This window comes from Rana temporaria, chromosome 1 (assembly GCF_905171775.1).
Source record: "Rana temporaria chromosome 1, aRanTem1.1, whole genome shotgun sequence".
Lineage (NCBI taxonomy): Eukaryota > Metazoa > Chordata > Amphibia > Anura > Ranidae > Rana > Rana temporaria.
Genome location: NC_053489.1, coordinates 427,302,211 through 427,319,097, shown reverse-complemented (window position 1 = coordinate 427,319,097; position 16,887 = coordinate 427,302,211). Strand labels below are relative to the sequence as shown.

The window sequence follows — 16,887 nt, the reverse complement described above, 5'->3', positions numbered from 1 at the left end:
CCATAATGTTCGAAATTCTGCGAGCGGCCGAACAGACGATGTTTGAGTCGAACATGGGTTCGACTCGAACTCGAAGCTCATCCCTAATCTTTAGGCATCTTCTTGAGCAATGCTTGTGGAATGCCTACATTCTGCTAAAAAAAAGTGACAAGCCTGTGATTCATTCTGACATGCCGTATTTTTCGCTTCATAAGACGCACCTGACCATAAGACGCATCTAGGTTTTAGAAGAGGGAAAAAAAGGAAAAAAAAATTCTGAACCAAATGGTGTACTAAAATACTTATTATAGTACTACTATAGGTGGGTGGTGGACACGCAGCAATACCACCCCTCCTATCAAATCGGCTATACCTGGGTGGTGGTGGTGGTGGACACAGCAACCTCCCCTCCCTTCCCAGATCAGCTCAGGGTGGCCAGGCAGACACAAACACCCCTTCAGCCTCTTCTATCACAGCAGCTCAGGTGACTAGGCAGTGGCTACCATGCCAGCGCACACCTCCCACCCCCTCATCACCAGCTTACCTCAGGCAGTGGAGGACACTGCTATTACAATGCACAACCCCCTCTGGCTGGCTCTAAGCCTCAGATGCACCCGGGCAGCAGCTAGGAAGGAGGACTGGGGACATAGTTTGCAGCTGCCGGTGGAAAGAGCAGGAAGTGAGACTGGACCAGACCACGGCACAGGGGTGTTACAGCTAAAAAGAAAAAACAGCAAAGGCTCTTGCTGCTTTTCGGAATGGTATCAGATTTGGCGGGTGTCAACTGACCTGGGTGCGGAGTGCACCCCCATAACGATGCCACTGACACCCCCAAGTTTTGGCATCCCGGCAGACCGCCTCCCCCCCACTTCCACTTGGTATGCACCTGCAAGGATCTGCCTCTCATCCTGTCCTCTCTCCTCCACAGAGAAGCCGAGCGTCAATATTCTGACGCGATGGAGGGGCAGTGCCTGGATAGTATTCGCTCCATAAGACGTAGGGCCATTTTTCCCCCATTTTTTTGGGGAGGGGGGGGGGGGGGTGACGACTGCGTCTTATGGTGCGAAAAATACGGTAATTTGGAAAGTTGCCGAACGGATCTTTGTGAACCACCAAACACTATGAATGGCTGTGAATAGAGCTGTACGTCAGGGGGTTGGCATTGTCAACCCGGAACGCCTGACTGGTCGTCACTTCATGGACTACATCCCACCAACCGAGAAAAAGTCAGCACCTACAAAAATGTGCGTGGTTTGTTGCTCAAACGAGATGGCAGTGGAAAGAAAATCCGAACGGAAACCAGGTTCCATTGTCCTGATTGTGACGTTAGAGTTTGCAGTCCCTTGTTTTAAATTTTTTCATACCCGGGATGTTTACTAAACCAATATGAAGTGACTAGTAATATTGCACCCTTGTGTTTTTGATTTGATTACATTATTAAATAAAATGTATTATTATATTATTTGTTACTTATAGTTATTTATTATTTTGTGTTTCAAACTTTTATCATACCTGGGATGTCTACTAGACTTGTTTGAACAGATTTAAGTGACTTATTCCTAAGAATTACAGGCCTACAATATAAAGCAAAAAATGTCCATGCAAAACAATGTACCGCTTTGACATTTTTAAAAATCGGACATAATCATACCGCCAGGGAGGTTAAACATGTGGCCAAAAGTTTTGAGAAATGACACGTATATTAATTTTCACAAAATCTGCTGCCAGTTTTTCTTTTATTTATATATATATATATATAGCAATTTGCATATACTCCAGAATGCTATGAAGAGCGATCCAATTAATTACAAGGTCCCTCTTTGCCATGAAAATTAACTTAAAGCGGTGGTTCCCCCTTAAAAACAACTTTTTTTATTCCACTGCCCCCCCACATTCCATCACGATTAAGGCTCTTATTATTTTTTTCCTGCTGTACATACCTTAGTACAGCATCTTCACCCGTGCATCCAGGTTGCGAGTCCCTCACATGCTGTTGGGCGTTCCTCACATGCTGTTGATTGACGTTTTGCCCAAAAACGAGCTCCCCCCTGTCGCGTAAGCCGCGTCACGGTTGGCGAAAGGAGCCGAACGGCGAGTCGGCGCTATACTGCGCATGCGCATCGCCGTTCGGCTCCTTTCGCCAATCGTGACGCGGCTTACGCGACGGGGGGAGAGCTCGTTTTTGGGCAAAACGTCAATCAACAGCATGTGAGGAACGCCCACTCCCGCGGCACTCGCAACCCGGATGCATATGCTGGGTGAATATGCTGTACTAAGGTATGTACAGCAGGAAAAAAATAATAAGAGCCTTAATCGTGATGGAATGTGGGGGGGCAGTGGAATAAGAAAAAGTCGTTTTTAAGGGGGAACCACCGCTTTAACTCCATGAAAAAAACATTTCCACTGAATTTGTGAAGAAGGCTTCAGGGCATCCAAGAAAGTCCAGCAAGCGTATGGACCATCTCTTATGGTTGATTCAGCTGCTTTTTTGCAATGCCTTTTCCAGCATGATGGAGCACCTTGCCATGGGGCAAAATTCATAACTTGGTGGCTTGGGGAACAAAACATTGAACTTTGGATCCATAGCTAGGAAATTCCCCAGACCTTAATCCTATTGAGAACCCCCCCACAAATTCTGACAAACTCCAAGCATTGATTATGCAAGAATGGGTTGCCATCAGTCAGGATGTGGCCCAGAAGTTGATTGACAGCATGCAAATTGCAGAGGTCTTGAAAAAGAAGGGTCAACACTGCAGTAGTATTGACTCTTTGTATAAACTTGAAGCCTTTGACACGTATGAAATGCTTGTAATTATACTTCAGTATACCATAGTAACATCTGACAAAAGATCTAAAAGCACTAAAGCAGCAGACTTTGTAATTATTAATATTGGTGTCATTCTCAAAACTTTTCGCCATGGATGTAAACAAAAAGTGGCATTAAAAAGCCGGGTCGACGATTAATCTTTAACAAAACAAATAAACAAAGCTGATTGGCTACCATGTATAGCTGCACCAGATTGTGCACTTTCCAATTTTTTTAGTAAATCAACTCTTGTATGTGTATAGGTTGTGTTCACATTGTCATAACGTACACACAGCAAGGACAATCTCTAACAATATACACTGCTCAAAAAAACTTTTGAATCACAACTCCTGGGATATTGATCTGGTCAATTAAGTATCAGAGGGGGAGGGGTGTATACAGAGGGGGTTGTTAATCAGTTTCAGCTGATTTGCTGTTAATTGAAATTAACAACAGGTGCACTAGATGGGCAACAATGAGACGACCTCCAAAACAGGAATGTTTTTTCAGGTGGAGGTGTCTGACATTTTTTTTTTTTTCCTACTCATCTTTTCTGACTGTTTTTCACTAGTTTTGCATTTGGCTCGGGTCAGTGTCACTACTGGTAGCACAAGGTGATACTTGGACCCTATAAAGTTTGCACAGGCTGTCCAACTCCTCCAGGATGGCACATCAATACATGTCATTGCCAGAAGGTTTTCCGTGTCTCCCAGCACAGTGTCTCGAGCATGGAGGAGATTCCAGGAGACAGGCAGTTACTCTAGGAGAGCTGGACAGAGCCGTAGAAGGTTCTTGACCCATCAGCAGGACTGGTATCTGCTCCTTTTGTGCAAGGAGGAACAGCATGAGCACTGTCGGAGCCCTACAAAATGACCTCCAGCAGGCCACTGGTGTGAATGTCTCTGACCAAACAACGATTGTCGGGCAGAGACACAGGACGGAGCTCTACCTATGAAAACCAGGCAGAGCTCCAAACAGACTTCATGGGGGTGACCTGAGGGCCCGACTTCCTCTAGTGTGCTCTGTGCTCACTTCCCGGACACTGTGGAGCTTGATTGGCATTTTCCATTGAACACCAGAATTGGCAGGTCTGCCACTGGTGCCCCATGCCTTACACAGATGAGAGCAGGTTCACCCTGAGCATAAGTGACAGACGTGAAAGGGTCTGGAGAAGCAGAGGAGTACTTTATGCTGCCTGTAACATCGTTCAGCATGACCGGTTCGGTGTTGGGTCTGTGATGGTCTGGGGAGGCATATCCATGGAGGGACGCACAGACCTCTTCAGGCTACACAATGGCACACTGACTGCCATTAGGTATTGGGATGAAGTCCTTGGACCCATTGTCAGACCCTACGCTGGTGCAGTGGGTCCTAGGTTCCTCCAGGTGCACGACAATGCCCAGCCTCATCTGGCAAGAGCATGCAGCCAGTTCCTGGAGGATGAAGAAATAGATACCATTGAATGGCCCCCACGCTCACCTGACCTAAATCCAAAAGAACACCTTATGTTTCGGTCCATCCGGTGCCGCCAGGTTGCACCTCAGTCTGTTCATGGGGCTCAGGGATGCTCTGGTCCAAATCTGGAAGGAAATACCCCAGGACACCATCCGTCGTCTCATTAGGAGTATGACCTGATGTTGTCAGCACTTGGGGGCCATACAAATTACTGAGGACCATTTTGAGTTGTTGCAATGAAATTTCAGCAAAATGGACTAGCTTTCGGCATAATTTTTTCACTTTGATTTTCGGGGTGTCTTTGAATTCAGCCCTCTGTAGGTGGATAATTTTCATTTCCATCAAATGATGGAATCATTCCTAACACATTACCCAGTCCATATCAGTATAGATATCCAGCATGAGATTTTTGCCTGTTGATATCTGATATGTTTTCAAAGTGTTCCTTTAATTTTTTTTGAGCAGTGTATTAACCACTTCCAGACCGCCCCATAACAGATTCACTGCTACAGGTCGGCCGTTCTGTGGGGAATCGCATATACATGTGATTCTGCACTTCTGCCTAGGGGGCGCACTGCTTGTGCTGTGATTACTCGCAGCAGAAACCGAGTCCTGGGTGATGGATGTCCGTCGGCACCCACCTATTGTGGGGCAGAGACACAGGACGGAGCTCTACCTATGAAAACCAGGCAGAGCTCCATTTTGACAGGAGGAAAGTGAGGGATTTTGTATTCCTGCAAAGCAGGGAAAAAAATCATCACATCCCTTTAGTAAAAGCAGCACTGTATCTAAACTGTATCTGAGCACTACATTTTTTATATTTAAAGCAAGCTCCCCCATCCATCCATGTCTCAGTGCTTTATTTTGTTGAGAAATTGCTTTGAAGCACACCCCATGGCATTTCTAGCTTTGACCATCTTGAGTACGGCGCATTTCACTCTGAGAAGTTTTAGGTTTAGCACTAAAAATAGCGCCTAAATACCGCCTGAAAAACTCCTTCCCTGCAGTCTCAATGTGAAAGCCCGAGGGCTTTCACACTGAGGCGATGCGCTGGCGGGACCGCTCCAAAAGTCCTGCCAGCAGCATCTTTGGAGCGGTGTGTTTACCGCTCCTTCCTATTGAAAGCAATGGGCACCGTGGTAATACCATCGGCAATGCGCCTCTGCAGAGGGGTTAATACCGCACCGCTAGTGGCCGAATACCTCTGCAATTCCGCGGCAATTCAGACGGTATAGCGCTGCTAAAAATAGCGGCGCTATACCGCCACCGCACATCCCACCTCAGTGTGAAATGGGCCTAAGGGTAGATGATTCATGTAGCATTTACTTTATGGAATCCATCCGCCCTTTGCTCAAGCATGCAGTCAAATGAACGAAAAATAAATGCCCATGAAGATTTTTGGGATGTGTGAATTTTTTTTGGACCTAGGCCAGAAACAGGAAGAAATGTAGAAAAAAGTTAAAATAAGTATATATAATATACCTTCCTGTCTATTTGCTAATGATAACAGTATAAGGATTAAAAATGGGTAATGTTGATTTAGAGAGCTTAGTTCCGCTTGCAGGAGGATTTGGCTTAGAAAGTAAATTACTTTTTTGTTTACTTTAAGCACTTCCGGATCGCCCACTGCACATATACTGCGGCAGTATTATATAATATAATTTTTTTTTCTTTGGATATGTATTATAGCAGAAAGTAAAAAGTTGTGTTTTTTTTTTATTTTTTTTTCTCAAAATTTACAGTCTTTTTTTGTTTATAGCACAAACAATTAAAACCGCAGAGGTTATCAAATGCTACCATAAAAAACACTCTACTTGTGGGGAAAAAAGAGCATCAGTTTTGTTTGGGTACAATGTCGCACAACTGCGCAATTGTCAGTTAAAGCGACGCAGTGTCCTTTCGCAAGAAAATGTCCTGGTCATTAAGGGGGTAAATCCTTCCGGGGCTGAAGTGGTTTAGGCTTGTGCATCACACAAGGCCTCTTTCACACTTGTCCTGTCACTTGTCATGCAACTTCCAAGTCGTACCCTATGATTTCCAATGAGTACCATTCATATATGTGCAGGGGGTTACAGTGGTGGGGCAGAGGGTTGTACAGTGATCTGAGGTGTGAAGGTCCATGAATTGGGGCTGATCTGAGGCGTGAGAGTGCAGGATGTTAACTTCTCACTATTTGAGCCAGTTCACACCACATGCAGTTCAGTGTTTTTTTTTTTTTTTTTTGCACCAAAAACACATGGAAAGTAGGTAATATGGTTTTTAATGGCATAGTTCACACCAGTGCTTGCAGTTTCAGAAATAAAAGTAGAACATGCTGCATTTTTCCTGCACTGGACTGTACTGGAATGCTGTAAAAAGCATCAAAAACAAACTGGAATGCATCGGAACACACTGGAACACACATGTCCTTAATTAAGGTTAAGAAAAGGAAGGGGGGAAAAATGCACTGGACTGCACCAATGACCCGTCAAAACCGCACTGGAACGCATTTAAAAGTCAAAAACGTGCATGCAGAAAAGCATAAGCGCTGCGCAAACTGTTGGCGCTATATAAATCCTGTATAATAATAATAATAATCAGGAACGCATCCGGACTGCATTTCTATGGTGTGAACTGGCCCTCACTCAAGTCGTTTACAGCATTTACTTTATAAAAATCCTTTCGGATTGGGAGTGTAAAGTAGAATTTTTTTTGTTATGAAATCGGCACGCTCAATTTCTTTGAAAACATTTTTCGGCACACTGTGCTCAAAAGGTTGCCTACCCCTGATCTAGGGCAATCAAGGGGTTATATGTGTGACCAACATGTGTTAATGTATGTGCTGTGTGCTGTTTTTACTTCCTGCTTTACAAGGAAAAAAACAGCACATTACTGCTGTCAGATGTTGCATACACGGGGCTCTCTTCGGTAATTACTGGATGCAATTGGTGGGTGCTGTCAACCAATCAGCAGCTGGCACCCGCTAATTGGTTTGTGTTGCAGGGAATCACAGCACAGCCAAGGCAGCAGGGGCACGCAGATCACATACTTGGTACGTGATCCTGCACAGAGCGGCCGCTGTGATGCAGTATATCTGTTGTGGACGGTTTGCAAGTAGTTAAAGAGATTGAGTGAATATCAACTTACTTATTCTATTGCACCTTATCCATTCTTAGATGTGATGGCTGCAATAATTTTAGGCTTTTTATTTTTTTTATTTTATTTTCATCTGGTGATCCAGCCAGTACATCGGTCAGTAATTTTTCAAAAACACAAGTTCTCCTGCGACGAATGATTACCATTGACAGGGGTGCCTACAATAATCAGCTTTTATTTATTCACATAGAACCTTTTTATTGCAAAAGAAAGAACAGTTACTGTAACTGCAGTGTGCGCTGGAGTTTGTCTTCAATTTGTTAGATGTACTACCGTAGCAGATTTAGATACACTAACACTTCCCTTCTCCAGGCCTGACATTGCTCAAGGTGCTCTAATACAGGAGGTGTGTTACTAGCCAGATCTCCAGGGGAAATGGGCGGGGGAATCCTTAAAAACACAATAAACCCCTTTGTGCCTAGGGGTAAAACATATTTTAATGCCTAAGCCCAATTTTGCAACTTTGACATCATCACAACTACTTTGTGCATCCAGGTGGATTAAACCTTGTGTTTTTCAGGATAAATTGGGCTTTCTTTTGGTGGTAAATGGTAATAGATATTTCCCTGATTTTTATTTTTTATTTTGATCTAGGTATTTTTTTCTTCTTTTTTTTTTTTTTTTTATTATTATCAGAAAACACAGGCTATCACAGCGATCAGGTGACCCAGAATCGGATGTTCTGGGTCCCGATCGTTAAAATGGGGCTTTTGGTGAGACCCCGGCCTCTGTGCTGGGAGCGCGCCATGTGGCACGCTCCCAGCGCAAAGGGAGATACGCAAATATGCGGCCCCAGGGAAAAAAGGCCAGACCAGTGGAGCTGCATATTTGCATACAGTCGGCGTAAAGGGGTTGATGCAATGATTAAGGCCTTTTATTGATTTATACCTACAGATAAGCCTATAATAAGGGTTACCTGCGGGTACAGTAAATCTCCTTAATGTACATGGTTTAGAAGATATTTACTTTAGCAGCAGCTGGTGACATCATGGCGCATGTGCACTGCTCTGTCATTGGGCGGCATACTATTCATTGAGAGAGCTGTGCCGGAGGTGTAGCTTCCCGCCTGCATGCACAGGAGTGAAATCATCGCAGCTTGGCTATTATAATGGTCAGAGCTCAGGAACCCAAAAGGAAGACCTGGGGAAGATGGAAGCCCTACCAGCAGTGACAGTGCGCTGCTGGAGAGCTTCATTTTGAGGTAGGTCATTCCTAGTGTGCTAGGGGAAAGAATGTTTGGGTGTTTTGTTGTGGTTTACTACCGCTTTAATAATTGGTAAGCTGCAATATAATACGTTTTTGGTTTAATGCCATGTTTATGTTTCATAAACCATTATTTTTGCAGGTGTTTGTTTCTTTTACTTTGTGTTTCTATGAAAATGAGCGGAGACCAAAGAAAGCTTCCCAGCTGGATGTCTGACAAGGATGCAAGTGGCCCTAGTGAAGTAAAAAAGGCAAGTGGGAATTCATTCACAATTCTTTTTTAGAGGCATTTTTAGCCACAAAATGTTTTCAAATAGTATGTACCAGTACATACCAGAAAGTGGCTGATATTCTTGTACTACAATCCATTGTGTGAAACATAAGTGCCTTCCTTCTTGATTCCTGTACTGCCCCATAAGCCCATGTCACCGGCCCATACACAGGAATATTTATTAAGCCACTATTGTCAAGGCATCATTTTTAAGATAGATGATGCTGTGTGCAAGGAACCTTACACCACAGCCTAAAAATGTAACATCTGTTGGGATGAAGTTTACAATAACCATGAATCCCAGGAGAGGAATTTCTTAAAGTGAACCTCTTGCCAGAATATTTATTTCAGAAGCGGCCTTAATGCATTTACCTTATTATTTACCTGATAAAGCCTCTCTTGTGTAGACATCCAAAAACCCAAGACTGTTGCTCAGTGCCACCATCTGGTATATCGGTAGCGCCAACAAACTCAGCCCTTGCTCAAGTGACGTTTTATCGTATAAACTTTCACTTTTTACCCAGCAGCTACATTATAGGTTGTATAGCATTGTTAACTTTGTCAACAAAAATATTTTTGTTGACTTAATTAACCAGTTAAGCCCCGGACCTTTAAGGCAGCCTAAAGACCCAAGGTGTTTTTACAGTTCGGGACTGCGTCGCTTTAACAGACAATTGCGCGGTCGTGCGACGTGGCTCCCAAACAAAATTGGCGTCCTTTCCCCCCCACAAATAGAGCTTTATTTTGGTGGTATTTGATCACATCTGCGGTTTTTAGTTTTTGCGCTATAAACAAAAATAGAGCGACAATTTTGAAAAAAATGCAATATTTTTTACTTTTTGCTGTAATAAATATCCCCCAAAAACATATATAAAAACATTTTTTTTCCTCAGTTTAGCCCGATACGTATTCTTCTACCTATTTTTAGTAAAAAAAATCGCAATAACCGTTTATCGATTGGTTTGCGCAAAATTTATAGTGTTTGCAAAATAGGGGATAGTTTTATTGCATTTTTATTAATTTTATTTTTTTTACTACTAATGGCGGCGATCAGCAATTTTTTTCGTGACTGCGACATTATGGCGGACACTTCGGACAATTTTGACACATTTTTGGGACCATTGTCATTTTCACAGCAAAAAATGCATTTAAATTGCATTCTTTATTGTGAAAATGACAGTTGCAGTTTGGGAGTTAACCACAGGGGGCGCTGTAGGAGTTAGGGTGCACTTAGTATGTGTTTACAACTGTAGGGGGGTGTGGCTGTAGGAATGACGTCATCGATCGTGTCTTCCCTATAAAGGGAATGACGCGATCGATGCGCCGCCATAGTGAAGGACGGGGAAGCCGTGTTTACATACGGCTCTCCCCGTTCTTCAGCTCCGGGGAGCGATCGCGACGGAGCGGCTATAAACAAATAGCCGCGCCGTGGTCCCGGATCGCTCCCCGATCGGACCCCCCACCCGCTAATAGGCGAGGACGTACGTGTACGCCCATGTGCCTGTACGTGCCATATTGTGGACGTATATGTACATGCGGGGGTCGGGAACTGGTTAACACTATTTTAGGCTACTAAAATACAAAAAAAAAATTAAAATGATTCAGATGACTAAAATATGACTAAAACTAAAATGCCTTTTTAGTCAAAAGAATATGACTAAAACTATGACTAATCGAAATTTGATATCCAAATGAACACTGCACTACCAAATAAGAATAGGTAGGGGGCATCTACTAAGCTGGTTTTCTTAAAAAAAAAAATAATAATTTTATATTGGATAATATATTCAGCCCTGGGAGGTTTTACTCCCTTAATGACCAGGCCATTTTTTGGCATACGGCACTGCGTTACTTTAACTGACAACTGCGCTGTCGTGAGACGTTGTACCCAAATAACATTCTACTTTTTTTCCCCACAAATAGAGCTTTCTTTTGGTGGTATTTGTTCACCTCTGCAGGTTTTTATTTTTTGCGCAAAAAAAATATATTTTTTTACTTTCTGTTTATAAAACATATCCATTAAAAAGATATAATTTCTTTATCAGTTTAGGCCAGTGGTCTCAAAGTACCGGCCCGCGGGCCATTTGCGGCCCGCGGACCAGTTATAAATGGCCCCCAGGCAGGGTGGAAGTGAGGGGAGCAAAAAAAAAAAAAACATTTTTTGAGCTGGCGCCATCTGGTGGTGAGCCGTTGGTATTACAAGTTATTACCACCAGATGTGAGCTGGCGCCATCTGGTGGTGGCCGTTGGTATTACAAGTTAAGCATTACAAGTTAAACAGCAATTCTAATGTAATTTTACACTATTTTCACTGCCATATTCTTCCCTCTAATTAGAACCCCCAAACATTATATATATTTTTTATCCTAACACCCTAGAGAATAAAATGGCGATCGTTGCAATACTTTCTGTTACGCCGTATTTGCGCAGCGGTCTTACAAGCGCACTTTTTTGGGAAAAAATTACACTTTTTTTAATTAAAAAATAAGACAACAGTAAAGTTATCCCCATTTTTTTTTAATATTATGAAAGATAATGTTACGCCGAGTAAATTCATACCCAACATGTCACGCTTCAAAATTGTGTCCGCTTGTGGAATGCCGACAAACTTTTTTACCCTTTAAAATCTTCATAGGCGAGGTTTAAAAAAATCTACAGGTTGCATGTTTTTAAGTTACTGAGGAGCTAGAATTATTGCTCTCACTCTACCATTCGCGGCGATACCTTACATGTGTGGTTTGAACACCGTTTACATATGCGGGCGCTGCTCACGTATGTGTTCGCTTCTGCGCGCAAGCTCGTCGGGACGGGGTGCGTTTTCTGGCTCCTAACTTTTTTAGCTGGCTCCTAGATTCCAAGCAAATTTGTCAAACCCTGACTTACACCAGTGCTGGTGGTAATAATGCGCTCGCTGACACCAGTGCTGGGGGTTAATAATGTGTTCGCTGACACCAGTACTGTTGTTTTTGAAGTTTGAAAGTTTGCATGCGGCCCCCCATGGCATATGAAAACTTGTCTTGTGGCCCTCAGGTAATTTGAGTTTGAGACCCCTGGTTTAGGCCAATATGTATTCTGCTACACACTTTGGTAAACAAAATCCCAATAAACGTATATTGATTGGTTTGTGCAAAAGTTATAGCATCTACAAACTAAGGGATAGATTTATGGAGTTTTTATTTACTTGTTTTTTTTTTTAATAGTAATGGTGTAGATCAGCGACTTGTGACAATTGGCGACAATAGTGGGACTGCGATATTGCAGTGGAAAATTGGACACCTAACTAACTTTGGGAACCGGTGACATTACTACAGTAATCCGTGCTAAAAATATGCACTAATGACACTGACATGGAAGGGGTCAACACCAGGAGTGATCAAAGGGTTAAGTGTGTCTTTAGGTATTGCTTTCTAACTGTGTGGGGGATGAACTCAGTAGAGTAACAAAGAGATCCGTGTTCCTGTGTAGCAGGAACACAAGATCACTGTGTTCATCTCTTAGAGAATGGCGGTCCGCCTTGTTTACATCAGCAGACCACCGTTCGATCTCTCTAATACTACTAGTACCCCCGAGAGACACAAACAAAGGTTAATACCCCCTGAAGACCTACAACTCCCCCCCCCACAAAGCAAGACATGGCCGACATGATTGATATGATCTGCCGCCTGGAGCGGACTATTTAAAGGGGAGATGGGAGCAACAAGGAAAGATATACATAATGTTTTACAAAGAGTTGAAGGGATAGAAGAACAACTAGAAGAACATAAAAAATGCAATATCAGAACTAAGAGAGAGAGCTGATATGGACTGGATAGAGATAAGAAATGCCCGATATAAATTAGAGGACCAAGAAAATCGCAGCAGGAGGAGAAACCTTCGGATTAAAGGGCTTCCCGAGGAAGTTAAAGATGAAGAACTGGGGGATGTACTTTGTGATCTTTTTAACGCTGCCTTGAAGCGGGACTTGTCTTTGCCTATGACAGACACATTGAAATTAAAAGATGTAATGAAGGGAGATACTCTGAGTCCCCTGATAGATCTACAAGAAAGGTTTGGAGCCAGGGAAGGCGATTGGTTGGAGGTATAGACAAGTCCAGCACTTTGTCCAATCTCTACCAAAGCCCCTACGGGCATTGGACGAGTAGAACGGAGGGGCAGGGGTAGACAAGGGATTTCAAACATATACAGTATACTACTGGCGGCGAGAGGGTTAGAGATGCCCAAGTCTGTAAGGGCCTGGGAAGTGGAACTAAAAATAAATTTACCGGAAGATAAGAAGAGACAGGTTTTGGATTATGTCCACTCTTCTTCTATAGATACTAAAACAAAAGAGATGAATTATAAGCTTTTGACCAGATGGTATTTTGTCCCACCAAGACTTCACAGAATAGACGGAGAAACGTCACCCTTATGCTGGCGAGGCTGTGGACAAGAGGGAACTCGCGCCCACATCTGGTGGCAGTGCCCTCGGATACAGATATTCTGGAAAGAGGTCTTAGGTCTGATAAAAAAGATTAGCGGGATAGAGGTGAAAAGCGACCCTTGGGCCTGTCTGTTCCACTGTATGAGGACCCCCAAGGAAAAAATACAGAATGTCACTGGCCCCTAACTTAATGAATGGAGCAAAGGCAGTAATACTTAAAAAATGGAAGGAAGATAAAGCCCCATCAGTGGGGGATTGGATTAGGGAGGTGGACAGGATGGGAGATATGGAGGAACTATTGTCAATCCAAAATGAATGTAGAGCAAGACATGAGGAGATCTGGGGAAGCTGGAGAGAGTTTAGGAGAACAGAAATTTTTATTAACAATTTAGGCCAATAGGGGGGGTGGGGTGGAGGAGAGAACACATGTTTTTTTTTTTTTTTTTTTTTATTATGCACATGCACCTTTTTAGAGTTTTTACACTTCAAGTATTTAGACTTGGACCTAAGAGGCCTCTGAGAAGGTCATGTCCAGTTCACACAAGCTGGGGAGGGATTGGGATTATACGCCTAGCCTCGTTAATTAGCTTTGGCATAGGGTAAATAGTCTAACACTTACACATGTTTAAAAATTTGTATTTTTTTTTTTTATTATTCAAAAACCTTTTAGAGTTCTTACACTCCAAGGGCCAGATCCACAGCCAGCGCCGCAAATTAAGTTACTCAAAACGTATGTCATTTAAGTTACGGCGCCCTAAGTTGGTGTCGTAATTGCCGTATCCACAGCGCATTTGCGCACAAAATTGCGCTTGCGTAACTTAAATTCCGAGGCGTAAGGCGGGGTTATTGCAAGTGGGAAGGAAGTGGGCGTGCTTCATTGTAATGAGCCGTGACCCCATGCAAATGAAGGGCCGGCCGTACTGCGCATGCGCGCACGAATCTGCTGCTCACTGGGCATGTGCAGAACTTTGCTCGGCGCAATCAGTGAGATAGGTAAAAGGCCAAGCGTACTTAGTTTGAGGATCGCCCTGTGTATAAATAGCCCCAGTCAAACACACTTCCCTTGCAAAAGTATTTCCCTGTGTTACCCTTCCTAAAGCAAGTTGCTTCTGCTCTGAATGTTTGTCGGTGTTTGTTGGTGAGTTGTGTGTGATAGAGAAGTTTTGGAGGAGTATTAGATAGTAGTTGGTGTTTGTTTCTGCTAAGTGTATTTTCTGTTTGTTTTTTTCTGAGTGTGTTTTTTTTTTGATTGTATATTGTGTTTGTTTTTTTCTGATTGTATTTTGCGTTTGTTTTTTGCGTGTTTTGTTTTTGAATTTGTAGTAGCTGTCTGCTTGTGTGTTTTTGCTTTTTGTGTGTTTCTTCTGTGAGTGTTCTTGTTTTTTGTGTGTGTATTTTTGTTTGTTTGTCCTGTGAGTTTCTTGTTGCTGAGTGGTGTCTGTGATGGCACCCAAGCGCAGGAAGCTCAATTTTAATCAGGTTGAGAAGCAAATCCTTGCTAGGTCCATCGTCCTATATGGGCGCTATTTACATGGGCCTGATAGCCGGAACACCTCCCCGGCCCAGAGGAAGGCGATATTAAAAAAGGTTACGGATCAGATCAATGCGGCGGGGGGGGGAGACGAGGACCCCCGCTGGCATACAAAAAAAGATAAATGATCTGAAGAGCGTGGTCCGGAACAAGATGGCTAAGATCACTGCCCATACCAGGGGCACTGGAGGAGGGGGACCCTGCCCCATCCGTCTGAGTGAGGAGGAATGGGCAGTGGCCCGGTGTTTCCAGCCAGAGCAGGTGGTGGGCCTGCGTGGGTATCAGACAGGTGTTCCTGTGGGGCCAGGTAAGTTTTTGGTTTTTCTATCTGGTGATTAGCATGTGTGGGTGGGGGAAGGGAAGATGTGCCAAGTGTGTGGATCCTCAAACCTGTGATTGTTTTGTGTCCTCCACAGATGACCAGGAGATATCAGGCCAGGAGGTTGCTGGCCCATCAGGCCAGGCTGCTGCACCACCCCAAGGACAAGAGGCTGCTGAGGATTCCCCAGGGGAGGGGAGTGGCCAAACCTCCCCTCATGAGGAGGATGAGGGGGAGGAGGATGAGGGGGTGGAGGAAGAAGATCTTCAAATTGGCCGGGAAGTCCTTTTGGCCTCTGATATGATGACCTTTGAGGATACCCTTGAGGCTACCCCAGAGCCTACCCCAGAGGCTGGCAGCAGTCAGGCCACCATCAGGGATAGCCCCTCCCACTCCTCCCCCAACAGGCCGCAACTCACAAGGGTCACTCTCCCCCCTCCTCCCAGGCCACAAGCCTCAGGGGCAGGCAGGATGTCGACCCATGAGACCAGGGGGGTGGCCGAGCGTCTGCCGGACAGTCTTCAGAAGGTCAATGCCCGGCAGACCCGCACTCTGGGTCAGATTAAAGTCACTCTGACCCAGATGGAGCACAGCCTGGGTGTAATGAAGGAGTCACTCGGTGATGTGGCCACCAACTCATTGGCGGTCATCACATGTTTGTGGGACCTGAAGACCGCCACAACAGGCGTGGCCCAGGAGGTGACTGCCCTGACCCAGGCTGTGCAGGACAATACCCGGGCTGTCCAGGACAATACCCGGGCTGGCCAGGCCAATACGGCTGCCGTCACTGTCTGTCTGACAAGGATAGCAGTGGCCTTGGAGGGCAGGCCAGCAGGAGGACAGACACCAGGGGAGGCTCCTCCTTCCCGTGCTCACCCACCCCCCCATGAAGATACTCCGTCCCCTGCTAACACCCCCCCCCATGAAGATACTCCCTCCCCTGCTAACACCCCCCCCTCCATGAAGATACTCCCTCCCCTGCTAACACCCCCCCCCATGAAGATTCTCCAGTTGGCCGTGCCCGTGTCCGTGGGCAGCCCAGACGGAGCAAACGCCGCCAAAATTAATTTGCAGGGGTACTTTTGATTTTTTTTTTTTTTTATATTTTTATGATTTTGTTTTGTATACTGTACTTATGATTTGGTTTGTGTGTGAATGTGGGGGGGTGGCATTCCTGATTAAATAAGGGTGTCACCCTCAGTTTTGGTGGAGAAGGGATCCCCAGGACCAGGGAGAAGTGATCCCAGGTTCCTGAATGGTGTATGAATGCACAGTGACATAATTGGAGCCGTGGCGTGGCGTTACTGCTCCCAAGTACCAATGGGGGGGGGGGTACTTGGATCTAATCCAATTAGATGTGCATGTGATATGTCTGTGCTAGGGACCACAGTGGGTGTGCATTTATACATTCTCATTGTGACATAATTAATGTGTGTTTACTATGCAAAGATGCATTCTGCGAGGCGTCTCCTGACTGCTGTTCCCTCAGAAGAGGGGGTACCCTGGGTTACTAAAGTCACTAGTCTAGCTATGCGCATGGATGCCCCTGGCATGTTGGCATACAGATTGTAGTCCAGCAAGTGTGTGTGCTCAGCTCTTCCTTAATGGTGTTGCTTTAGCTGACCATTACACGGCATGTGTAAAATTAGGGCTGCTTTTATAAAGTGTAACTTTACACATTGAAACTAAGAGAAGCGCACAGGGCGTAATCTACGGCGCACACACTTTAATTTTGTGGATCGCCCTATCTCCCTCATTTGCATCTTTG

At 44.5% G+C, this 16,887-nt stretch overlaps 1 protein-coding gene across 2 annotated transcripts in view; it reads left to right on the top strand.

Annotated features, from left to right (window-relative positions):
* The window catches only part of WRN (WRN RecQ like helicase), a 257,949-nt gene that overhangs the window by 5,034 nt on the left and 236,028 nt on the right, over positions 1 to 16,887 (top strand). For both annotated transcript variants that reach the window (XM_040325345.1, XM_040325344.1), the window contains exon 2: positions 8,721 to 8,829. In XM_040325345.1, coding sequence (XP_040181279.1) covers positions 8,749 to 8,829 — 81 coding nt within the window. In that variant the 5' untranslated portion in view covers positions 8,721 to 8,748. The remainder of the gene's footprint in view (positions 1 to 8,720; positions 8,830 to 16,887) is intronic.